This window comes from Leptonotus elevatus, chromosome 3 (genome assembly GCF_054856555.1).
Source record: "Leptonotus elevatus isolate MCC_2025b chromosome 3, RoL_Lele_1.0, whole genome shotgun sequence".
NCBI lineage: Eukaryota > Metazoa > Chordata > Actinopteri > Syngnathiformes > Syngnathidae > Leptonotus > Leptonotus elevatus.
In genome coordinates, this window is record NC_141241.1 from 11,467,266 (window position 1) to 11,494,694 (window position 27,429).

General features: G+C 38.4%; 1 protein-coding gene across 1 annotated transcript in view; it reads right to left on the bottom strand.

Moving 5' to 3' along the window:
• LOC147176938 (transmembrane protein 266-like) overlaps positions 1-27,429 on the bottom strand; it is a 45,076-nt gene that overhangs the window by 16,457 nt on the left and 1,190 nt on the right. The window contains exons 2-4 of the mRNA XM_086072217.1: positions 27,027-27,155; positions 16,369-16,560; positions 493-647 (exon numbers count right to left, since the gene is read on the bottom strand). Coding sequence (XP_085928343.1) covers positions 493-647; positions 16,369-16,560; positions 27,027-27,040 — 361 coding nt within the window. The 5' untranslated portion in view covers positions 27,041-27,155. The remainder of the gene's footprint in view (positions 1-492; positions 648-16,368; positions 16,561-27,026; positions 27,156-27,429) is intronic.

The following is a 27,429-nucleotide window of genomic DNA, read 5'->3' on the forward strand; positions in this document are numbered from 1 at the left end:
GGGCAGTGTGGTTCCACGCAGTCTAATACACTGTTAAGTTGTAGCCACATTAGAGAGTAGAAGGAAAAAGTCACAATCAAGTTATTCCAATTAGAGTTTTTTTTTCCAGCGTGGAGCCGTTCCTTTGAGTGATAAAAGTGCCGTGAGTAGTGCGCTAATTGGCATTAGCGAGTCAGACTGGAGTAGATCATTACAATTCCTTGCACATCTATAGATTAAAGCAAAAGTCAATGTCAATCAAATCATTTTGAATCAAAAATCGTTCCTAATGGAAAATCGATTCTGAATCGAATCGCAGACCCAAAAATCGGAATCCAATCGAATCGTGAGACATTCAAAGATTCCCGCCCCTAATGCACAGCCAGTGCATGAGTGATGATTGTTTGATCTAATGACAGTAATATCCAAAACATTGTGTCATTTGGAGCTTTTGCTGTACTCGTGGAAGATGCCAGTTCAGCAAATCCCAAGCATCAAAGCAGATGGACTCACATTGAAGAAGCTTGGTGTCGATGAGTAGCTCCAAAGAGAGGAAGAGCACCACCACGATAACGCAGCCTACCAGGACGCAGTTGAAGCCGGCACTGAGCAAGCAGACCTGCCACAAAGCCACTCGACGGCCACAGCAAGGTTTCAGCCAGTTGGACCTGCAACAGAACACGGCACTGTGGTTGTCCACTTCTATTTTATGACACAGTTGAAGCAGGCGTGAGATAAAGCAGTCAAATGCACAGGCTTGGGGAGTAACGGAATACATGTATTGCCGTTACGTAACCAGATTACAACAAAAATGTAACTGTATTCCGTTACAGTTACAGGAAAAAAACATGTAATCAGATTACAGGTACATTTATTAAAAATGGGGATTACTTCGAGGGATTACAATTTCTACGATGAGAGAGAGTGCAAAAGAGGGCGGGAGAGAGAGAGAGAGAGAGAGTTAGTTTCAGTTTTTTGGTCTGAATGTGTGTGTGAGTGGGTTCATGTGACACTTTGTGCTTTGGGCACTATATGGTGTAAATAAAGTGCTATATAAAAAGTATTTACTTCGACATACAGTATTTTTTACACAACACGCTACAACATTGTTATTTATACTAAATTTTTAGTAGTCATAATTTTATTTCACTTTTCGACAAGTAGTATTGATAACTAACTACTATATGTAGATAGCTATCTATCTGATAGACCTTTATACTATTGTTATTTTACCATATTTTAATAGTAAGCAAGTTAGTATGCTAGCAAACAGCTAACCACTGAATCTAGATAAATAAATAAGAGAAAAAAATAATAAACTTGAAAAATATCTGATTGCGACAGAGCGCGCGTGCACGCCCGCGCGAGTGGGACCGTTGCTACATGTCGGGGAGGTGGGAACGAAAGAACGAACTGACTAGTCGTGTCCTCCACACGCGGGCAGTTTGAAAAAGCTTCACGGACGGGAGGAGGAAATGGCGACCGGTATTCACTGGAATTTACTCGGAGCGAAAGTTTGAGCTGAGTCCAGCGGCATGCTACGCGCTGTAGCTTCTTGCTAGCTAGCCCGCTAGCCTACAACCATAATGTGAGTTACACCTTCCAAACAAATCTTCCTCACACCAATTCATTATTTAATAGGGGTGTTAAAAAAATCGATTCAGCAATATATCGCGATATTACAGCGCGCAATTCTTGAATCGATTCGATATGTGGTAGAATCTATTTTTAAACATCATTTTTTTTATGGGAATATTCAACAAAACGTCTTACATAGGGTTAGGATTTACACATTAAGCATGGAAGAATGTTATATTAATGGAACATTAAGTCTTAATATTTTATTTCAGTGCTGTTCAAACATGAAACAGACTGCAACCTGTTTGTTAAATGCATTGGCTCAGTTATAACCAAGAATTTTCAGATAAATATATTTTCATACAAATCTTACAGTGTACATGTACAAGTTTACTGATTAGTATTTTCTAAATTTGAGTAAAAAAAAAAAATCACAAGGATCAATTTATAGATTCGCATCGGGATCTATATTGAGCACACTCAATATTGGAGTAATCCAAAAGTAATCCAGTTACATTACTTTAATATTATGGTACTTGGATTACGTTACTAATTTAAAAAAATAGCAGGTAACTTGTAACTGTAATGGATTACATTTTAAAAGTAACCCTCCCAAATGCAAGTCCTTTACGTGTTACTCTTCAGCAGTGGAATTTTGTATTGATGAGGTATCAGTAAACGTGTCAACACAACCAATCAAGATTTGTCCCTTCGTGGCGCCGTTTTAGGTCTTCCTCATTGGGGTAAGGCAAATCGCCAGAGGTGGAGGAAGACTCCCTGCATTTGCACACGGATGACGTGACAACCACCCGACAGACAAGAAGAAGCGTCGTCTTCTCAAAGCGCCTCCTTGAGCTGACAATGTGGGTGACAATAAAAATCAGGTCCTCGCAGTCCGGGAGCCTGTCAATTAGGAAAAGAGTGAGGGACGAAAGCATGGCCTTCACCGCGGGAGGAGAGACGATAATGCTGCGGAAACAGCCATCTCAAATCTGCAGTTCCCAGTGTGACCAATAGAGGGCGGCGGTTCGCAGAGATGCTCTCTAAATCGAGCTAAGGTGAGGGTGTTGGAGACTTGAGATGAGTGAGGGCATTGACAGAGAGGAAGAAGGGACAGTGAGGCTTTGTGAACTGCTGATTTGACCATTAGCTGCATCTGAGGCTGGAATGTTGATGAACTTCCTATTCAGCAGGCCATGAAGAGGACCACTGTAGCAGAGGTTGTTTGGGGGTGGGGGCTTGCAGCTAAATCTGCATCTCCACAGTCAAGGGAGTAGAGAGGCATGTAAAAATTCAAGTAAAAACAGTCCATTTTTTTAATGTAATAAATTGAATTAGAGGTGCAACAATAATGGATTAACCGACAACTCATTGATTATCAAATTTGTTGATAATTATTACTGAGAATGGATAATTCGTATAAATAATTTGTATACATTACAATTGTCCAAATCCTCAGACTTTCAACCTCTATACAAAAAATATTCTCAATTTTTTATAGTCCTACATCAAAGCAGACTAACTGTGTTTGTGCTAAATCAAAATAAAACATATGCGAACATCCGTTTTTATTTGAAAAAATAATTATTTATTAATTAAATTGTTGCCCATTTTCTGATGTTAAAGACCCAGTGAACAACTGAATCTTAATTAATTTATGTTTGTGAATTTTCAGCATTGTCAATTTTAATCGAATGTCTTGTTTTTTTAACTCATTCACTGCCATTGACGTCCAAAAATCCTTTGAACTATTTCTACTAGTTTAACATTTTTTTCCCACTTTTGTTAACAAGAGTATAAAAACCTAGATATTTTTTTTGTACATTTAGAACAGATATAAAATTTGCGATTAATCGTGAGTTAACTATTGACGTCATGCGATGAATTACAATTTTTTTTTAATTAATCGCCTGACGTCCCTAATTTTTGATAAGCCTTTCTTTTTTTTTCTTAAAAAAAACAGTTTTTTTTACAAAAGTGGAAAAAAAAATTAACTAATAGAAACAGTTCAAATACATTTTTGACGTTTATAGGCGTCAATGGCAGTGAATTAGTTAATATAATGATGTAATTAAAACTTTTATTTATCCGATTCATCAATTAATAAAACAAAACATATTCTTAAACAAATTGTTATTTGCAGCCCTAAATGAAATAGTCTAACATGATGACTTGGGTTCATTATTTTCTGTCAATTCAAGTCATACTGAGGAGCTTGAGGTAGGACCGCTGAGATGAACAAAGCCTCTCAGCAGTTCTCCAGCTGGAATGGAAACTTGGCGCCGGTTTCAATTTTTGCCTCCTCGTCATGCGCTGGCACAGAAGAAGTGGTTGACGCCGGCGAAGCGTTTTGGCCCCTTCATCATTTGACGTCTCCATTGCTTGGCGCGCTGCTCTTATGTAGTGCTGTCACTATCGAATATTTTTAGAATGGAGTCATCTATCGATTATTCAATCGATTAATCGACTAAACTGATTCATTTTAATTTGACTGATTACTGTTTATTAACTAGTGATTGGTGTTTATTTCATACTTTGTATTTGTATAGTGATTTTTTTTTTTTTTAAAGGGGGGTGGGGATTGATGTTGTACTATGTTACCAGTTCGGTCATGTTGATGTTTGCAAATGTCTTATTTTGATTAAACACAGAAGATAATCAGTCATCTTTCATGAAGGACTACAGAAATCAGTGAACAATTACTGTTGATATGCTGAAATCACAGAATTTGGAAAATTTTAAATAAAAAAAATGGCTCCGAACGATTAATCGATTATTAAAATAGTTGTCGATTAATCGATTAATTTTGACAACTCTACTTGTAGGGCTCATTAAAAAAAAATATCTAAAAAAATGGGAGAGGAAAGAAAATTAAAAAAAAATAATGTTTTAGAATATTTGGGTTTAACCTCTTTTTTTTGCCCAATTTTCCCAACACATTTTAATGGGTGTCAATTATACGGCTCCATAATGGTTGGGAAACACTGCGTATACCACTAAAATAGATGATTCAGGGTCACTATGTTGACATGAGATATTCAATTGTTTTTATACAAAACAGTACACCACTACATTATTTGTGTTGCTGAAAGGTCTGGTTATGTTTCTTTAAATTAAATGTCATTTGGGAGCTGTCACTCATACCTGATGCTGTCATAAGAACATAAGCTAACTAAGTAAAGAGTGACCACAATAGCATTATATCTGTTGAATAATAATAATAATATTTTGGGGGTGGGGGAAGCATGTTTTTTTTTTTTTTTTGTCATCTCCATCCACGCTCGACATGACACTCGAGGGATTTGCACCTCTCAGCCTGCAATAATAACCTTCGTCAAATAATTTACAGCCACCGCCAGCTGTCCCATTCATCTAAACCACTCTCAGCATCAACTTAATATTTGATACGGTTACGAATAAATTCTCCAAATGCTATCAAAGCATTTTGTAGCCGCACGTTCAAGAAAGTGTGAAACACTTCGCTGCAAATAATTCTCTGCAGAGTTAAGTGTTGCTTTAGAAAATGATTTAAAAGACATCAGACATCCCCCCCCCCCATTTATTTATTCTACACTAGAATAGCACCATTGTGTTGGGTAAAAAGAGAGAGCAGGGGGGGGGGGGGGCACCATCCATGCACCATGCTCCTTTGATAACACCCTTAACGCCGCTTTGTGCGTTGATGCCAGGATCAGATTTATCATCAGAGGATATTAAAATGAGTCAACATAGCAATAAACCTTTGAGTTACGATCTGCAATGATAACACCAACCATCTTGTTACAGGCTAACTGTGAAATATCGCAGAAAAAAAAAAAAGGCTTCAATGTGACTTGGAGTGAAGTAGCATTGATAAGACAGCCATGAGTGTATTGTGGGTCCTTGCGTGATGCCAAAAGTGGTCCGGCCCAGAGGGGGCGTCGCAGAAGCTGCTCTTGACACACGCAGGATATTAATGAGTCTTATTAAAGCAACAGAGCAAATGTTGTACTTACCCACTCGGCTCTGACAGTCTGACAGAAGCACCTGGCCCGAGTCACAATGGACAAGGTCACCTCCGCAACTTGGATTATTTGTCAACTCGTCTCCCTTCGTGCATTTTAGTAAAAGTGTTTTTTTTTTGTAAAGTCTATTAACTCATTCACTGCCATTGACTGTTATATACGTCAAAAATTCATTTCAAGTATTTCTATTAGTTTAAAGATTTTTCCCACTTTTGTTAACAAGAGTATGAAAACCTAGGGGAAAAAATTATTGTACCTTTAGAACAGATTTGTGATTAATCGTGAGTTATTTAGTGAAGTCATGCAATTAATTATGATTTTAAAAAATCGACTGATGCCTCTAATTTTTAATAAACTTTTCTCTATAAAAAAAAGAAAAGATTAAAAAAAAATACTTATTTAAAAAAAAGAAGAAAAGATTATTAAAAATTGTTCGTAATTAATCACATGACTTCACTAGTTAACTCACGATTAATCACAAATTTGATATGTTCTAAATGTACAATCATTTTTTTCTAGGTTTTCATGCTCTTGTTAACAAAAGTGGGAAAAAAATTAAACTAATAGAAATAGTTCCAATAAATTGTTGACGTCTATAGCCGTCAATGGCAGTAAATGAGTTCAAATTAGCCAGTTTGTTTGTTTTTCTCAGCTCATATTTTCTGTCGCTTCCAATCTGCTGTAAATAACTCATAACTGTGACATATTGGTTTCTTGCCATGCATTTAAACAACCTGTAGAGTGTTTTGTTTAAATCCTTCCATAAGGGGAGGCTTGAACAAGATATGAAACCCCAAAAACGGCAGACAAATTTGGCAAAGGGCAGAAACGGACCCAGAAGAAGATTTAATTTATTTATTTGTAGCTTTTTCAGGTGTTATCGTTCTCTTGGCTCCATTTTTAGCTTCGGTTTTCTGATGTTATTTTTTTGTTATGACTCTTTTTGGGTTTTATGCCATTGTGTTATGGATGTCATATACTTATGCAGTTACTATGTCCCTTATGATGATAATGTGACAACGTGATCCCTTATGATGACTCACTCTTATTTTATCATATAGGCTTTTATTCTGTGCATTGCCCTAAAGCGAGAGTTACCAAATGACATCTTTTTTTTAAGGTGAACTCAAATATGGGAATGTCTTTCTTCTTTTCTCCTGCTTCCGGAGCATGTGTTGATACAGCTGTCAGCGCCTGAGATGAAGTGGTCCTCGACAGGGTATCAGAGGAGGGAGATTAAATCAGGCAGGGCAATCGATAACAGCGTGCCGATTGAATGCTGGGACCGGGAGACCTACGAGCGCCTGATGATCAGCTCAGATAAAGAAGTCCGCTGTGTATAGTATGAACCCAAAATAAATGTCGATTCATTTGTTTGGGTGTACCTAATGCTATGGCCAATGAGCTCCAGACATAAATACAGTCAATCAAAAATTCAAACTTTTACACCCTTCGCCATGCTGGCCAGCAGCCATGTCTGCAGCAGAGGAATTAGGAAGTCTGGGAGTTAACATGAAACGGTCGCTCTCCGGTCACAGCCTCTGACAACTTCCTGCACTGGCTAATTAAAGTGGGCCAAATTGACTCGACCACGTCTGTGTCTCTTCTGACAAAGCGCAAGCATTTAAAAGGAAGCGTGATGATGAGTTAGTTTGACCTTCACATGACACTCCTTCAAAAAGATTTTAATGAACATGGTAAGCAACCAAACACCAAAAGACTGGCAGCATTCACTGCCCCAAAAAAATCGATTCTTATAAGAAATGCGATTCTCATTTAGTACGATTCAGAATCGATTTTAAATGTCCCAAAATTGATTTTATTTAAATTATTTTATACTGTCAATATATCGCGATAATACAGCGCGCAATTCTCGAATCGATTTTTAAACATCAGTTTTTTTATGGGAATATTCAACAAAACGTCTTACTTAGGGTTAGGATTCACACTTTAAGCATGGAAGAATGTTCTATCAATGGAACATTAAGCCTTAATATTTTATTTTTGTGCTGTTCAAACATGAAACCGACTGCAACCTGTTTGTTAAATGCAGTGGCTCAGTTATAACCAAGAATTTTCAGATAAATAAATACATTTTCATACAAATCTTACAGTGTAGATACAAATTTACTGATTAGTATTTTCTAAATGTAAGTAAAACAATTTTTTTCTCAGTAATCAATTTATAGAGTCGCATAGGGATTAATCGGTATCGAATCGAATCATGACCTATGAATCGTGATATGAATCGAATCGCCAGATACTAGGCAATTCACACCCCTACTTGTCTTCCCTTTGTTTGTGTGTGCCTTTATTGTGAGCGCTGTTCATGTTGTACCCGATTTGGCCACTTAGGGGCAGTGTGGTTCCATGCGGTCTGATACACTGTTAAGTTGTAGCCACATTAGAGAGTAGAAAGAAAAAATCACGATCAAGTTATTCCAATAAAAGTAGTTTTTTTTGCAGCGTGGAGGCATTCTTTTGAGTGATAAAAGTGCCGCGAGTAGAGCACTAATTAGCATTAGCCAGTCAGACTGGAGTAGATCATTACGATTCCTTAAACATCAATAAATTGAAGCAAAAATCATTGTCAATCAAATCATTTTGAATAAAAAATCTCAATCGAAAATCGATTCTGAATCGAATTGCACACCCAAAAATCTGAATCGAATCGAATCGTGAGACATTCAAATATTCCCACCCCTAGCATTCACCCTCCACCTACTAACACCAAAGAGGTCGTTTCCAAAATTAGATTTTTTTTTTTTTTTTACCTTTGCCAAGGTTGGGTGGCAAAGATGAACTTTCCTTTTTTAAACACTTGCTCACGTCACATTTAGAAGAACCATCTGGGCCCTTTGCACATTTAGAACAGCCGCATCAGCAGCATATGCTACTACTTCAGTGTCTGGCAGGCGCCAACCTCTCCAATGGGATGGAAGGTGACATCATGCCACAGCTCAGGTGGGCTCTGGTAAAGCCAGGAAGCCAATTCAGGGGAGAGATGGTAGTCTAGCAACATAGATCCTAAGTCAGTTCTTTGATGAGCTATCTTTGTGTTGTGTAATCTTGGCGGCATGGTTGAGGCATAAAGTGCAAGTGGCTGTGTTTTCATGTCACTAATCTTTAGGAACACTAAGGCCAGGTCCATACATACACAGTTTTGGTGTAGAAGGGGGGAAAAGACAATACATACAGTATATAAATAAAGTATGAAGCTAACTGAAGTACATTAAGAAAGACTCAATAAAATTAAAATCAAATCAAGTTACTCACTCTTGTGTGGAAGGATATTACTTTCTGTGCCTGTCTTCACATTAACTCAGTGCTTCTCAATTAGTTTTTTGTTATGCCCAAAAAGGAAAAAGAACATTTCCATCGTGACTATAAATAGTATCATTTGTCAATAAAATTGTTGTAAGTACACCTCTCCAGAGGAGCTACTACTACTTGTGCACTCTCTGACAAAGACAGCGCCACCTACTGTAGTGGATGCACAATGGCACTTTATTCTAGTACGGCGAAAAATTACTACTACTACTACTACTACTAATAATAATAATAATAATAATAGTAATAAAGATAATAATATGATCCCTGGAGTCAAACGCGCCACCCCCAGCATCGCACCTGATCCCCCCCACAAAATATTTGAGAAGGACTGCATTAACTCTAGACATTCCCTGCTTCTACTATTTACACTGTAGACGTATTTTACTCAGTAACCAGGTCAGCGATGTGTGAACCAGCGAAAACAATGTAAAGGCAAATAATACTTGCGGATTTGATCCTATAGTTTGGATAGTCACCACTGTAGTTTAAAAATATGTTAATCCCATATAGGTTAAAACAAAAAAAAGGCAAAGTGGTGGTTCTATAACTGAACCTTAAGACTTAATGGACAATCAGAAGAATTTACTGAAGGCACAACATATGTACATAGATAGCTAGATAGATAGCTAGCTAGCTAGCTAGCTAGACCGATAGCTAGATCGATCGATCGATAGATAGATAGATAGAAACGCAATTTGTGGCATATCTTAAGCCCCTTTTCTCTTTCATAAAAAGACAAACAATTCAAAATTAGTTTTTTTTTTTTTTCAAGTAGTACCACTTGAAAGGTTGATCTAATATTCCCTCAATTTCATCCCACTCCAGCAAACCATTTAGTGGCACAGTGTGAGTCTTTTGGCGCAATCAAAACCGCCAGAACACTCGCTCTCAGCTATGGTCATCCGAAACTTCATTTGAGGTTTAACCTTCCTTCAAAAGCATTCTTACAGCTGTCTCGGTCAAGGTTTGGAAAAATGAGTCTCCCAACTCAGAGGATGAAGATGAACAGACAGATGAAGAGACTGGATGCGGGATGCAGGAAGCACGACCATCTTTTAAGATCGCTCGAGTTGTCACTCACTGCTCCATCAGTCAGCCATTAAAAAGGTTGAATGAATGAATCTTGATAGCTCCATCAGCTGCACACAAGAAGCACTGAAACGAAACGTGAAATACTAAATAAATAAAGAGCGGCAAATAAATGAAGCTTGACCACTATAGGGAAGAGTGGGCGGCCATAAAAATGCTGAACACAAGCCCACGCCACACCTTGGCCCGCCCAGCCTTTTCTCCAGACAGGAAGATGGATGGACCCAAGTCTATTAATAAGTACACTTTACTCACCAGGGCACCAAAACTGCTAACACTGCAATCGGCCCCCGATACTAGCTCCAACTACCACCTCCCACAATGGCGCCCACCCTTCTCCTGATTGGAACGGCAATGCAGTTAACCGAACCCTCCAAGCGCAACTTGGAGGCTCTCTTGGGCCTGATGACCAGGAGCCCCTGATCGATGAGGCGACAAGTGAGCGGAACACGATTTACAACGGGTTCTCATGCGCTCCTGCGGGCTTCAACTCGATGATGGGAAGGAAAAGGATAAAATGTAAAAAAAAATAATAATAATAATTTAAGTTGGAAACGGAGCTATCTAAATATACAGAGGCATCAATGAAGCAACGCCATTGTTCCTAATGAGGTGTGACAGCCCAGGATAAATTGGAATATGAAGTGAAGCATGATTACAGGGGATTAGATAACAACCGCCACACAGCCCCGGCTTTTCGCTGGCGCTCGGTTTATAAATACATTTGCTGGCGTTCCGTCGGCGCATGCACACGGATGCCGCGCACACTTTGGCGGCGGCAGCGTACAATGTGAGAGATAGCGGTAAGGTCAGCTCCACCTTCACAATGCTAGCGGCTATGATATGCAAAAGAGCGGTTGACAGGTGGTGCTTCATCACGCCGTGGCAGCTTTGGCGCCGGAGCCTCTCGTTGTGATTAATCCCCGCCGCGCGCTTCCCGCCATAAAACGGGTGGCAGCTTTACATTAGATGCAAACAGTGATGGTGCCATTTTTTATTGGGAGATCATGTGGAAGTGAAATGGCGTCAAGAGTAATTAATTCCACAACTAGATGTGCCGTTCTATGATCTGATTCAGTTTGTAAACTTTGTTCTCTAGTTGGGTAGGATAAAAAGATGATGTGCTCTACATCTATAAGTCTGTGCGGGGGGTTTCCTTTATTTTGGTATTTTCACAGACAGACACAACAGGAGGTTTGTGCCGTTGTGTTCATAGCCAGATTGCTTAGCCAATGGAAAGGGCTCCGCTCATTCCCTTGAAATTCGCCGCGTGAGATGCTCACAGTCTTTGAAATGACGGAAGCTGAAACTGATTTGCTGGAGTCCGTGTAGGAGATTGAAGTGTGCAAAGTATGTTTGTGAGGAACGGCAAGCAGATGTGACGTTGACCAGGGCACCCCAATCATCCATGTCCATGGTGTGACTGCTGTGGGTGATTTAAAAAATATATAAAGAAGATGATGATAATATTAAATCTGTTCGATGAATTGATTTTTTTTCAATGATTCAGAGGGTTCAATGCACACTGCGGTCATATTCATGATGAAAATACTTTGTGAAACAAAATTGCCCGCGCCACAACTTAGACCTGTTTTTTTACCGGGTCTAAATTCTCGTTTACTTTTTGTCACCAAATTGTGAGCTGCACCGAGGACGCTGGAATGCCCGAGGTCAACCAGAAAGCCCCATGCAGCAAGGTGCAAAGCTGTCTGCCAAATTACCGGCACGAAAATCTAAACATGCCAGTTTTTATGCTCAACCGCAATATGGGACCCAACGTGTTATCCCTCTCTTCCCTTAATGGTTTCAAAATGTGAAAAGGAAGAATGATTCATTCAAGTGAAACAAACACAAATAGCAGGAATGAATATTGGCCTTCATTGAAAAAAAAATCTGGAAAAATTGGTAGGCAGCAAAATGCCCTGATCAATGACCGACTGTATATACACCCCCCCCCCCCCTCCCCGCAAATCTATACAATAAGCAAAGTCCCACACTATCAAGATCAACTAGTAAGAAATGTTGAATAGTTTTATGTATTATTATTGTTTACATCCGTGTTTCTCGTGCACAGTAAATGTGGACAGAGTTTTCGCTGATATGGTTAACTTAAAGTAGAAGAGTGCAGTAATCACAAAACCTGATGTAGGCAGTGTGTAAATCCAGCCTGAAGCATCCGTTTCATCTGTAGTTCTATCACCATTACGTCCATTGTTCGCAGACCTGACTGGGCCGTTTGTCAGCTGAATCGGATCGATGTCAGATTGCGTTCTCACTGCTACCAAACAACATTGAGTTCATTCGGGAAACATACAGAGAGTGTTAACAATGAGGGAAGCGTGTTGCTTTTAGTGTTAGCATAGAGTCCGCAGCCTTCTTGATTTGTTTTGACAGTACATAAATGTTCTGAATGCATATGCTACTGACACCGACAAGACTTCAGTAGAACGACAACCACTTTAACGTACATGTGTGAGCACCAAACATCACACGACACTTCTAATAAGCGACAGTAAACAAATACATTAACTTGAATCCGTCGCAAAAGGAAAAAGTTCATCAAGTTTTCCTGTGTTTCGACTTCTCAAAATAAGTTTTGCTGACATTTGCACATACTCCAGAGTGAGTGGAAATGGGAAATGCACTTTCTCAGGCTGGGTCAGTGGAGCCGCTAACGTTCCATCGCTATACATTTTCATTTTTACGGCTGTGGATTGCTTCGGCACCGCCGGTGTCTCGGCTCAGCTCAAACACACTTCATCATCCTGCACTGCCATAAAGAAAAAAAGATTTCCTCTGCCCCATTTCCCTTAAAGTGAGCTCAACAATCGGTCTTTTTTCTTAGATGCACTCTTGCTGCACAACTTCTACTGATGAAACATTGCGTGGTCATGCTCCAAAATGTTTGACCGCTTGGTGGTGGGAATATGCTGATTTGACAACTTGTAACGACCAATGCGAATAGCTCAATAGTTTTGGTGCCAGGCGTTTTTTGTGATGCCTATTTTCAACGACAGCAAAAAACTAAACAACACAAAATCATTTATTTTACTCTTACAAAAGCACCATAATCTTCAAATTTAGAATTATAATTGAAAAGTCGTTTTGCAATAGTTGATGTGACATGACACCTTCTTGTGACTGTCTGCCCTCAGATCATTTTAGATTTGAGACCATTTGGTAACTGGAATTTCAAAAATGTTTGTGGAAAAGATCTGTTCTCCCCAAGGTCCCTCATTGTTGCAAAGTTGCATCTGCTTATCAAATGTGGTATTTAAAGATGCACAATCATCAGCCACTGCTTTTTTCTCTGATTTGATCAAATCAGGCCCAATGAAATCACATCGCATTGTGGTCCAACAAGACTTAGAACCTCTCCCATCACCAGCACTAACTTGCAATAATGAACTTTGTCGTAAACCGTGACGACGGTGGACAGCCACAGTTCTTGTTATGGTCATTTGAGGAAGCTAACGACCTGCTGCAGTAAAGGCATATTGATTGTGTAATTAGCAGACGGAGGCCTTGCAGCACTCAAGTCTACACAATAAACTAAAATTGTGTCAAAGAGGTCACCGTGGTGAGGGGTGAGTGAAAATTGTTACTTTTGAAATTCCAACCCGATTGTGATTAATGATAAGTGACTCCAATTACATTCATTTGAAGATCTGCAAGTTGTAAAAACACCCATTTATGTAAATTTTGCTTAACTCATTCACTGCCATTGACAGCTACAGACGTAAAAAAAAAATCATTTAAACTATTTCTAGTACATTTTTTCCCACTTTTGTTAACAAGAGTATGAAAACCTAGATTTTTTTTTAAACAGATATAAAATGTGTGATTAATCGTGAGTTAACTATTGAAGTGAGTGAAAAAAATAAAAATATAAATGAGAGGCGTCAGGTGATTAGAAATTTTAATCGTAATTAATTGCATGACTCCACTAGTTAAACCACGTTTAATCACAAATTGTATCTGTTCTAAATGTACAATAAAAAAAATCTAGGTTTTCATACACTTGTTAACAAAAGTGGGAACAAATGTTAAACCAATAGAAATAGATCAAATGAATTTTTGACATCTATAGTTGTCAATGGCAGTGAATGAGCTCAATTAGGGATTGGCCTTAATTGATGGACAAGAACCCTAACTTTATGAAAATAAAAGCTTTTTAAGTAGTGTGTATAGAAGTTACTACAATAGAAGAATGAAAATAAGATTAAAGACTATGGCATTGATGGCACATTTTACACTTAATATGTCAAAATATTACAACTGAAATGTTCTTTACGATATTGTTACTAAATTGCAGATGCTATTGATTATGTTGCTGCACGTACGATAATGGAAGCACATTTCATAAAATAATATACACCATCTCCTTCCCATGACAAGGAATTAAGCCGTGTAAATTGAATTATTGGTGACATAGCCCACATCTGACCCCGGCTTTAAAGTGATGCTTGTTTATGAAACATCGCCTTGCAGGTGCTTTACTGGTGGAGCAACAATAGGAAATGCTGCATGCATAATTCAACACTGTAGACACAGTCGTGTTACCCACTAGCGTTCCCCGGGACAAGAAAAAAAAAAAATCAACTGTAGCACTAACCGAGACAAGGAGGAAAGCGCAATAACAAGATGCACAATGTTTATCGGTGCAAATACAAATCTGTTCTTATCAAAGATGACCCACAGTGAGAGATACAAGTGTTGAGTATCCGCGCTGCCAAAGTGCACTGCTGCGAAATGGTCGGTTTAGTGACCTAAATGATACATTTGGACCGGGCTTGTAATGTACAGCATGGGTCCATTGGATCCCCTGCGTCAGCTTATGGTGTGGATAAGTGTCCTGGTGAGAGCGTATGTTTTAATGGGATGGAGAACGCAGGTGCACGACACAATGGAAAGACTGGAGCGTGAGCAGACTGGAAAACAATGTGCGGCAAGTGACCTTCTTTCCATATGTCACACAACACAAACTTTCTATGTGTCAATAAAAGTATCCCTTTATCTATCCAAACATGGTAGCTGGTTTACACATTTTGTTAAGTATGTCCCTGCAACTGTTGTTAAAATGTTACTACAGTAAGTAAATTACAATGATAAACATACATACCGACTATATGAACTCATTCACTGCCATTGACGGCTCTTGACGTCAAAAAAATCATTTAAACAATTTCTAGTAGTTTAACATTTTTTCCACTTTTGTTAACAAGAGTATGAAAACCTAGAATTTTTTTTATTGTACATTTAGAACAGATATCAAATTTGTGATTAATCGTGAATTAACTAGTCATAAAATCATGCGATTAATTATGATTAAAAAAATAATAATTGCCTGATGCCCCTAATTTTTAATAAACTTTTTTTCTTAAAGCTTATTTAAAAAATAAAATAATTAAAATTACTTATTTTTGTTTTAAAAAAAGATTATTAAAAAATGTTATTGTACATTTTAAACAGATATAAAATGTGTGATTAATCGTGAGTTAACTATTGAAGTCATGCCATTAATTACAACAACAAAAAATTAATCGCCTGACGCGATAAAAAAATAATAACATTAAAAATTAGAGGCGTCAGGTGATATTTTTTTTAAATCTTAATTAATTGCATGATTTCACTAGTTAACCCACGATTAATCACAAATGTTATATCTGTTCTAAATGTACAATAAAAAAAATTCTAGGTTTTCATACTCTTGTTAACAAAAGTGGGAAAAAATGTTAAACTAATAGAAATAGATCAAATGAATTTTTGACGTCAATAGCCGTCAATGGCAGTGAATGAATTCAGCTTCCCATGCATTCCAGGTCAAATTACAGAATATCCGAGCTGCACAATCTACATGCGGCTTCATTTGACCCAATCTTTATGCTGACATTACTCGGCCTTGTCACGCTTCACGCCGATATTGGTCAGTTTCAACCATGATTAACGACCAGTGCACGTTGTGAACCATGGGAATGTTATTTTTACATCAACTGATGCCAAATAAGAGAAAGTCTTGTGTGATGTGATGTGATGTGATGTGCAAGCTTGCTAATTGATGTAACAAACATAAATATTTGTGATCTTACAGCAAACATTGACACGCGTTACTTGTTTGATGACAATCTCTAAGAAGCGCGAGTAGCACGGTACATGACGTGCAACCAGCCTTACCGTCAGAGAAACAAAAGTGTCGATGAAAAGGAACAGATTTGAAGTCGGCGATTGTGCGTTTCAATATGATCAAACATATCTCATTATGCAGTAATCTGTTGACGCAGACTGTCAAATAAAAACATACGGCCAACGAATATGAAAATAGTCGCTCGGGGAGAAAAATACTTCCAGTGTGTCATCAGCGTAAACTCATCATCACTTTACTCACCCTTCCCTGGCTTCGTCTTCATCAGCATTGGAAAGGAGCTGCGAGCCAGCCAGCGAGAGGTCCAGTGCCGCGAGGGGAAGGTCCCGGTAGCCGAAGCTCACCAACTGGACCGGAGGGGCCAAGCACTGGTTGTCATCGTCCACCTGCTGGGAGATGACCTCCAAGTCTGACAGAGCTGCAGTCTCCGCGTCCCTAGTAGACCACCAAGAAAAGAAGGGAGACTTACTGACTGACCAAATGAAACGGCGTGTACGAACTGACACACTAACAAATCACAGATGAAACAACTGACTGCACTGCAAAAAATAAAATCTTAAGTCTGATATAATTTCTTAAATTTAACCTAAATTTGCTTGTTTCGCACGGACAAGTTATTTTTACTTAAAATTAAATCGTCAGACAAGATTATTTTGCTTATTTTAAGATACTCATTACTTAATTATCTTATTTGATGAAACAGTCTTGGCATTCAGCGTTAACAGCCAGTAAGCACTTTGAGGCTTAAAAGAAACATTTTTCCACAATTTAAGATGACTAACAAACAATGAAAGGCTCGAAACTTAGGTCTCATAAATTGAATTTTCTTAAATTAAGATTTTGCATAATCTAATAAAAAGAACAATAGAAGCAAAAATACAAGTATAAAAGCAATCAGACAAAAGTGCAATATAGTTTTTTATTGTAAGCATTTTTCTTTTGTAAAAATCATCAGTTCAAGTGCTGATTCAGTTGAAAGTTATATTTACTAAGCTCATTTTTCCTCTTTCCAGTCATCACACTGCAAAAAGGGATTTTTAAGAAAGACCAAAGATGATAAAAATGGGACCCGTTACCGCCCTGCGTAAGCATTTTAAGAAAATTGTTCTCTATATTGCAGCTTGAAAAAGGTCAATACGACTTGTTTTTAGTCTAAAAATACTATTTTAAAGACCGCTGTAGTTGATATGGGCCTATAGTATTATTTTCTTATTTTTCAAAATCATGTAAATAAAATGTTCTTGTTCTGTTAGCAGATAATTTTGCTTATTTGAACTAATAATTTTCTTATTTTACAAAAAATATTTCTTAAAATTTCTACTGTCCTTTTTGCAGTGTGAAATAACTAACTGAATAATTGACTAATGAACTGGCAAACTAGCTTACTGACAAACTGATTAACAAAACTAACAAACCGAATATAAAGCTGATTAACAAAATGACAAACTAGCCGGCTGACTGAATGAATGAACGAATTAATTAAAAAATGTATACAAAAAGCTGTTAGCCACTAGCTGCTAACACCAGAGACTGATTAAATCAACTATTGCGAGTCAACACGAGCTGGCTATACAGTAAGTGGAACTGAATGATGTGTAGCTCGTCATTACTGAACTTAGTCTGGCTTTGTTAGCAGTATTTTAAAGTTGATGTTTTGTTTTTAGAATAAATTTGAGTCGATTTAAGTAAACAGCGTTGCTAAAGTAGTTCCTCTTTTATGCAGCAGCTGATAAGTAAAAGAAGTGAAAGATGGTGCCAAGACGTAGCGAGCTGTGTCATAGCACAAAGGCAGTGCAGATGAAAAAGACTTTAATTATTCAGTCGGGCAACATGAAGAACACATTCTTATTCACTGCCGTGCCCTCGGGGCAGCAACGCTGGGTCACCGAGGGTCACGCACAAACACCCACTCGGCATCGTGAAACGACTGAGCGCTCACACAGTTGAGCAGCACCAGAGAAGTTGCCGGTCCGACATTCGCTCGGAGGGACCGTAATAACTGGGGCGTGTCTTGCTTGAAGTGCAGCGCTCGCATACATTTGTGACCACTGTTTAATGCATTTTAAAGCACTGCGTAGTCATCTCAAAGCAGGAAGAGACACTGAGAGGATGAGGGGAGGTTATTGCCGGAGAGCTTTAAAAATCGACTATATTGTGGGAATTATGCGCAAACATTAGAAAAATGTCAAATATACATATACAGACACTGTAAGTTAGGGGTGGGAATCTTTGAATGTCTCACGATTCGATTCCGATTTTTGGGTGTGTGATTCGATTCAGAATCCGATTAAGAACAATTTTTTATTCAAAATGATTTGATTGACAATGATTTTTGCTTCAATTGATAGATGAAGGAATTGTAATGATCTACTCCAGTCTGACTCACTAATGCTAATTAGCGCTACTCGCAGCTTTTTTTTTGATCACTCAAAAGAACAGCTCCACGCTGCAAAAAAACCCAAGTTTTTTTGGAATAACTTGATTGTGACTTTTTCTTTCTACTCTCTAATGTGGTTAGAACCACACTGCCCCTAAGTGGCCAAATCGGGTACAACATGAACAGCGCTCCAAATAAAGGCACACACAGACAAAGGCAAGACAGTATAAAATATTTTAAATAAAATCGATTTGGGGACATTTAAAATCGATTCTGAATCGTACTACACCCCAACTGTTGGTGCTGATAAATATTAAATTAAAGATGTAATTAACGGGCACTTGGACCCCCTTTTTCAATGCAAATCCTCAAAATGATCAGCAAACGTCGAGTCAGGAGCAAGACATAGCCTATGCTATACACCAATGGGGAACAAGCTAGCAATGAGTTAAGTTATGCATTGTATTAAATCTTTTTTTTTCTTTTTCTTTTTCTGGAGATTGTATTGCATTGTATTAATTCTATTGCTCGACCAATGATTGACTCAAAATGGTTTACATCAACAATATGGGATAAACACTACACATCCTGATCCAATTTAGAGCCTCTCACATAACAATGTTATAGCCTAACACCGTGATAGAAAGACCCAGTTGTGCAAAAGCCGGGCCGCCTCAATTGAGCACAGAGGTGGAAACAAATGCTGAACGCGGCCGCAGACTGACTCTGTGCGTGCATGTGTGTGATTGTGTGTGCGCATGTGTTGTATTTTTAGACCAGAGCAGATGCTGGTGTATCAAGTCTGACATGACGTCATTGCCTCTCCCTTTGTCAGCTGAGTAGATCCCCACTCGCCTTCAAACGTCAAAGGAAGTCAGGCGAGGGAGGGGAAGGACCTGGAGGGGTGGGGGTGGGGGTGGGGGTGGGGGCAATGTCAGGGGTTATGCAACAAGCTCAGGGGGACAACAAACAAAAAGAGGAGCGCTCTGAGCAGTAAAAGAGGAAATGGTGCTGAGAGAGACGGGGAGGGTTGCATGTGAAAAGTGGAGGTAATAAATGAATGGGAGGGAGGTGTAGATTGGAAAGGGGAAGATGGATGGCGGGGGGAGGTAAGGATGAGGGCAATGAAAGGAGATGATGAGGAACCATAAAGATGGAGCCGCCACATTCTGTTCAAGTCAGCCTTTTTTACATTTATTTCAGCTACAATTCACTCTCAAATCATTCAAAATAGGACAAAGAATTGACACACTTCTGCAAATAGTGGCCAGAGGCAACTATTTATTCGCAGATGGGAGGAGGCCTTAAAACTGTACAAGCACTTTTTTTTTTTTATGTGCCATCCATTATGGATGTGCATCTCTCCACAAAATGTGATTCTCGATGCATGGGGAATGATACATAATCGTAATTTACTGTACTTTGGTGTCAATTTGAAGCACAGACACCATTTGAGGGGGTAGCAGTAAGAATACATAATTAACTCATTCACTGCCATTGACGGCTATAGATGTCAAAAATTAATTTGGACTATTTCTATTAGTTTAACATTTTTTCCCACTTTTGTTAACAAGAAAAATTAGAGGCGTCAGGTGATTAAAAGTTTTTAATCGGAATTAATTGCATGACTTCCACGATTAATCACAAATTGTATATCTGTTCGAAATGTACAATCATTTTTTTCTAGGTTTTCATACTCTTGTTAACAAAAGTCGGAAAAAATGTTAAACTAATATAAATAGATCAAATAATTTTTTGGACGTCTATAGCCGTCAATGGCAGTGAATGTCAGTATGAAAACCAAGAATTTTTTTTAGAACAGATACATTATTTTTGATTAATCATGAGTTAACTAGTGAAGTCATGCGATTAATTATGATTAAAAAATGTAATCGCCTGACGCCCCTAATTTTTAATAATCTTTTCTTTTTTTCAAAAAAGAAAAGATTATAAAAAATTAGGGTCGCAATTTTTTTACGTAATTAATCGCATTATTCACTAGTTAACTCAAAATTTATCACAAATTTGATATCTGTTCTAAATGTACAATATATTTTTTCTAGGTTTTCATACTCTTGTTAACAAAAGTGGAAAAAAAATTAAACTACTAGAAATTGTTTAAATTATTTTTTGACGTCTACAGCCGTCAATGGCAGTGAATGAGTTAACTTATGCCTATCTGTCATTCTCATATGCGCCAAAAATATTTGCTACAGACAGAAGGCTTGGAATTGTGATGACAGCGCAAGGAGTGACCGGAAACATTCAGAAGACAGGCACGCAATATGACTGACTGGCAGATGGACAGACAGACAGACAGACAGACAGACAGGCGTACTTTTAAGAGAGGAGAGACAGATACACGTAGATGTGCGCTCACACACAGACACACACACATACACACACACACACACACACACACACACACACACACACACACACACACACACACACACACACACACACACACACACACACACACGATTTATAAAAACATACAGTGCCAACGTCAACGCTGAAAGGCTTTTTTGATTTAATCGGCGGGACGGTAACTCTTCAAGGTCATCACAACAGAACTGTTTAAAACGTCGCTTGCTTAAAAATTAATGACGAGTACAGTTGTTAACTTTATACATGCTACTAGCTAGACGATTTCAAATTGTGCTAACGTTTTTAAAGAAGCGTGTATGTGAAATGTTGGTTGTGTCTGTCTGTTTCGCTCTCTTTCTCTCTCTCATACAATTAGTAAAAAGTTAATATTTTGTCTATACTTAATGTGATAATTTCATTATTTTTAATGTAGAATTAATACCTTTAAAACACATCGTGCCTCTTGCTGTCAATTGAAAATGACATCACATGTGCTCAGGGCTCGGTAACAACCAATCGCGGCTCATCTTACGAAGATCACATGACCAAACACAGAAAACAGGTGAGCCGTAATTGGTCGTTACCTGAGCTCTGACCAATTGTGACGTTTTCAGTTGACAGCAAGTGGCCAAATGTGTTTTTAAAGGTACTAATTGTGCATGAAATATAATGAAGTTCGAAAATAAATTTGAAACGAATTTATTTATTTTTAACTGATGAAAATGATTAAATAAGTAAAGTATCCCTTTACGGTGCAATAAAGCATTTTGAGCATATTAGTGTAATATGTATACAGTATTCTATTTGTCAACAAGGAAACCCTGACCTGAAAAGGTTTAGAGGTTGAATAAAATGGTAATAATAATTCAGAACCAGATGAGAAGAAAATAAGAAACAAAGTGGCTGATATGAGTACTGTATTACTTTTCAGTGCACCCCCCTCCCCCCCCCCCCCCCCTCCTCTTAGTTAATGAAAAGAGCTTTCAGCAAGCATTGGACATTATTGCAGTCTTGTCTCAAGAGTTGCTGCCCTCATCCCAATTTGATGGGATTATTTCCCGCAGCGAGAGGGCCTCACATTTCTTTGAAGATACACAAAAACAAATTCACCCAAGGACGGCATGCTATTGACTCACACGGCAAATGCAATACGTATCGTGCAATTCAACAAAATTGATATTGAAGGGGGGGGGGGGGGGGGGGCTTCTGCAGACCACAACTTTTTATTGTCTGTTCAGCAACTTGTGTGTGTAAGCAACGCCGCCTACACTTTTGTATGCACAACAACAAACGTGTGCATACAGATAAATAAGAAAATACAATAACATGCGAGAAAGGGGATGAAGGCAGATGCTACCTGCGCTGTTTGAATAAATGAAAAGGGAATTGCTTGCAGTGTGGCACATGCGTGACAAATCCCTGAGTGCTTACTTTACTGATTCCCACTCTCAGGCTGTGGATAGCGGTCACAGGGTGGGCCTACTAGCCACCATTCTCCGACACACAAACCCTCATATAAAAAAGCAGCATTAACTATTACAATAATAATCATCAACATTATACACACACACAATAGGGCAAAGGATCTGAATTAAGAATCAAATATGACCTACGAATAAAATCCTGACCTGATTAGTTTTGACCAAAATATAGTGTACGCATCTGAATATGTTAAATGGCAATCGTCCATTACCGTATATTGACATTTGAAGTGCCTCTGATTAACCCCAAATAAAGTTCAGCCGTTCTAGCAGGCAGGTTTCAGTTCAAAATAGCAATCCGTGTCAGCATAAACCCATCAGAGCAATAAAAAGTCTGCAAGAACATCTGAATTTTATTTGGGATTCATCACTTTTAAATGGTGGCTTGTGAGTTCTAACTCCCATTTAACATGCGGTTGCAGGGCTCCAGAGTGCCCCTGAATGGTGGCATGTTGCCCCTAAGCTAGTGTAAATAGATTTTTCATCTACTCACGCACAGAAGTGGCAAATCCAGGTCCAAAAAGTAAAAACCCTGCAACAGTTTGGCTTTAGCCCCTGATGCTAGCTAGCTAGCTAGCTAGCTCCCTAACAGGTAAACAACCACCATGGGAGCAAGCTAGCACCTGTGCTGATTTTTCTTAACTTTTTTTGTTGCTAACAAACTTTTGCTCCGCACATCATCTCCATATAGCAGTATAAAGGTGAAAATGAGTGGAAATGTGAATATTTACATTGCAAGTTGATATACAGATGCGAGCCCCTATGTTTTCATATTGAGACCCTAAAATTTCAGGTTAGGGGGCACTGTGCACAATAGTTTTTTATTTTATATTTTTGTTTTTTTTTAAAAAAGCCCTGGGTTGAATTAACCTAGTTATAAAGGGTGTTTTGTAGACACTTGTGCAACCACATTTGAGTTGTTTATATTATGTCCTCTTTCCCCAAAAAATTATTTATTTATTTTTAATTAAAGGGAGCTGTAAAGGTTATTGGCCAGATTAACGATGGATAGTTTAAAGTCTCGCGATGATTTATTAAAGAATTTACACAATTGGAATTTTTCAGCCGATCACTGATCAGCGATCAATGAGTTTGATAAAAAATGATAACTGATTTGATTAGAATGTGAAGCAATACATATATTACACACAAAAAAAACGAATATTTGCTCTACAGTCGACCGTCGCCATTTGTGGGGTCTGGCCCAGGAATAGTGAAAACCCATATGTATAATTGACGTCAATGGAAAGGCATGGGGGGAAAAATATTTGTTTAAATACTGATCAACATTAAACAACATGTTATGTCTTATTTTGTGGAGCGGACTAATGACGTCATTAATTGATCGGTTAAATTAAGGCGTCACAGCCAGTCCCTTCTTCTTTTTTTTTTGCATAAAATGCTATATATTATCCGATCCTGATCCAGCCGATCAGATCGGTGAAAAATCGAACATTGTATCCTTTTTTGTGTGTGTCATATAAACACCTGGAATTTTGAACCCAGTTGCAAATACTTTTTATATCAGTCAGCATTTCCCCCCTCATTTTATTGAGAAACACAAAGAATAACATTTTATATCGTTAAGAATGGGAGAAAAAAAATTTCAGATAGTGTACTTGATTTGTGATGGACAGCAAAGCTAAATCATTGTTGATATTTTTCGTGTGTGCGTCTGTGTCCTTAATAAAGTTTGGATTGGATTAAAAATAAAATTAATGACCGAGCTGTGAGAAATAATGGCAGAGCCAATATAAAATCTTTAACTTCAGTGTGCCAAGCTTCCAACAAACACATCTTACTGTTGTGCTTTCGCTCTAACACACATCATGACCTTTCTGAGACCCCCTGACGCTCTTGTACAAAAAGCAGCTTGGTAATTGCAAATACTCTGAGCAACATTAGCACATGTACACACTAACGAGCCACGGAACACACACATGCACACACGCATACAAAGAAAGAAGTGATATTCAGGGGAGTGGAAGCTCCCCGAGGGAGACAGATAAAATTAAATAGCGGACTGTAATATTGAGCGCCAGGTAGGAAAGGTCATTACGAGACAAAAGTTGCTCAGGGGATTTCAGCGGCCAAAACAGAAGGTCATGTAAGTAACTGCGAGGCAGAGCCACTGAAGAATATTCTTCAGCGAGCAAGTGTGAGTGTCTCGCTTGTGATGACGGTCATCTTTTTTTGCAAATGAGGGAGACCATGCATCTTTTCTATACACGTTTTCTGGTCCATGTTGATAACTGGAGTTGAAGCTTATCCGAACTGACTTCGGGCAAGAGGCAGGCTACACCATGGACTCCACGCAAACACTTGGACGCAACAGAGCCTGAGCCTAGAATCGAACCCAGGACCTTTCGTTCGATTAAGTTTTAAAAAAAAATCTAACCAAATCTACTGTCTGGTGGTGAGTAACAATATGGGTGTATTTGTACAGGCTTCTCATTAGATTGTACTAGTATAGCTAATATTTTAAAATAATAATAATAATAATAATATTGAAAATAAAGTATCCAACTACTTTGGCATCAATTCAAAGTGGCTCGAGGTGAAGTCAGTGAACAAACTTCAGTCAGTGAACCTTTTGAACCTTTTTGTTTCAATCAACATCTATATAAAACTGTCACCTAAAAAAAATAATACTTTTTACTTACCTAAAAAATAATAGTTTTTTTTTTCAATTGAAACATAATTTGTTCAAGGAATATGGACAACCTACTCATAAATTCAAGCTTTTAAATGACTTTTGGTGAATTTGATTCAAACCTGCAACCTCAGAACTGCCCGTCCGACATGCAAACCATGAATCCACCGTGCTGCCTTCACAGAAATTAAAGTGTTTATTCTCTCACATTCTTCTCTCATCACCGCTTGCCTGCCTCACAACACCCACTCACTCTACTTGCAAAGATGCTCAGAATAGACCATTTGATTGGCTCAAGTCCCGTTCAAAGCACATGATTTGTCTGTGTATTTCCTGTATGCTTGCATTTATTGTAACCATAACTACCGGGAAGCCCCAAATAGGCACACTACTTAAATAATAAGTGTTTGTCAAAATAATGAACTAAAAGTTTGGGCCTATATCACAAGGTGACCAGAAGTAATGTGCTGGACACATCCTGTGATTGGCTGCTGACCAGTCCAGGGTGTACCGTGCTTGTTGCCAAAATAGGCCCCCCGATCATCTGCGACCCTAAAAAGGACAGACGCTATAAAAAAAAACGGGTGCAACTGGACACCTTTAAACTTGGTTAAAAGACGCTAGCATTAAAGCAGATGTTCCTGAAACAACCAATGCTGATTTCTAACTTCATGGCTTTGTGACAGGGGTTAATGGAAAGAAGCGCACGTTTCTGCAGAATCATACGCGCAGTAATATGGATTTTCACGTCCCAAAGTGAAGATGAGGCAAAAGACGACGCGTCTGCTGAAGCTCTGGGGGCTTTATTGGCAACCAAATTACGGCGTAAAGTGGGAAAAAAAAAAGAGCCAAAGCAGCAGAAAACACAACGAGCTCACCTTGCCTGTCTTAGCATTTGTGTCACTATTGTGTAGAATTTATCATGCGGTTTGTACTACCAGCACAATAAGAAGACAGAGTATATACTGTATATTGGACACCAGCTTGTAATATAGGAAATACTACCTCTATTGTTGCTATGGTGACATTTTCCCTCCGACAGTGAACCAGACAACTGCTATAGTTAATAATGGCTAACTAATGTTAGTCAAAGTTGTATGCAGTGGTCGACACGATTGTGTAATATTAGTGTTCTGTAAGTGTTATACTTACTACGGCAGTGATGTATATTCCCTTCAAAAGTCTAGAAACTACATTTAAAAATAAAGGTGAGTACAATAATTCGATAGAGCGCCAACTCAGTCAAGGCAGAAAAATCCTAAACATGACCATCTGAATAATGAAAACTAAGTTATTAGTTTGGCATTTCATACCCTTCTTGAATTTCTAATTACATTTGCAGAGAAATTGAGGAAAACACTTTTTTATGTGTCTATAATTGTGGTTATTCTTTTTTCTTTTTAAAGGCCGTTTAGACATTTTCCCTACGTCAGTGACATAGATATTGCATCATGGCTTTGTTGTATCATCATATTATCATTACTAGGGATGGGTATTTGACTACATTTCTCTTGGCTAGTTGGGTAAGAAAATGAGTGGCTGAATAACTGGTTAACTTAATTGAGATTTTTTATTTTAACTAGATGGCAGGATCCCTCTGAATATTCTGAACTGTTCCCAAATTAGTGTCACAGTAAAGAGAATAATGTTGTAGTCTTTCATAACTGACTTCACATCGATTTTCACAAGACAGCAAGCTAGTTGAAAAAAAAAAAGCATAGGCTACTTCATTTTGCCTCTATTGGTGCACGGCGCGACATGATTAGTCAACATTTGACTTCATTCATAAGGATCAATTAATCATTTGATTTATATGCCTATCCTAATTCAATACTGTGGGCACAATTCCTTATGAAACAGAAGAGAACAACAGTCTTAAACAAATGTTGTCATTGTTTGCAAGTGGGGCGATAAGAGCATGTACAAATTAGAAGTAAGAACAAAATGAGGCTTCTCACTTGATGAAAGAGTGACAATCTTAATACTCGACTGCATGTGTTTGTGGTGTGCATAAACGTACCCAGCGTTAGCCATGTCGTCTGGTGAGAGGGAGGACAGATGTGTACTTCTTATTGCCACTTTTCCCACTCGCCCGTCCTTCTGTTCTTGTGCTGTAATTCACCACGTATATGCTGCTTTCATGTTGAACCTGTTGGGCAGAATACATTGTGAGGGATAAGTGACATAAAAAAAGAGAAAAGTAAACAGTGTAGTATGACAGTAGGAGGCAATAAACCCTACGTGATGGATTAGTTTAGCCTTAGGCTACATTGCCAACATTCATGGTGTTATAGTACCAAGCTGCACATCATATTGTGGCAGATGAGCAGCTTTGTCCGTCAAGAAGGGATGGTTTTCTTGCTCACCAGTCTCAACATTAGCAACACTTGCATGACCTAATGAGAGCCAGTATAAGAAGCATA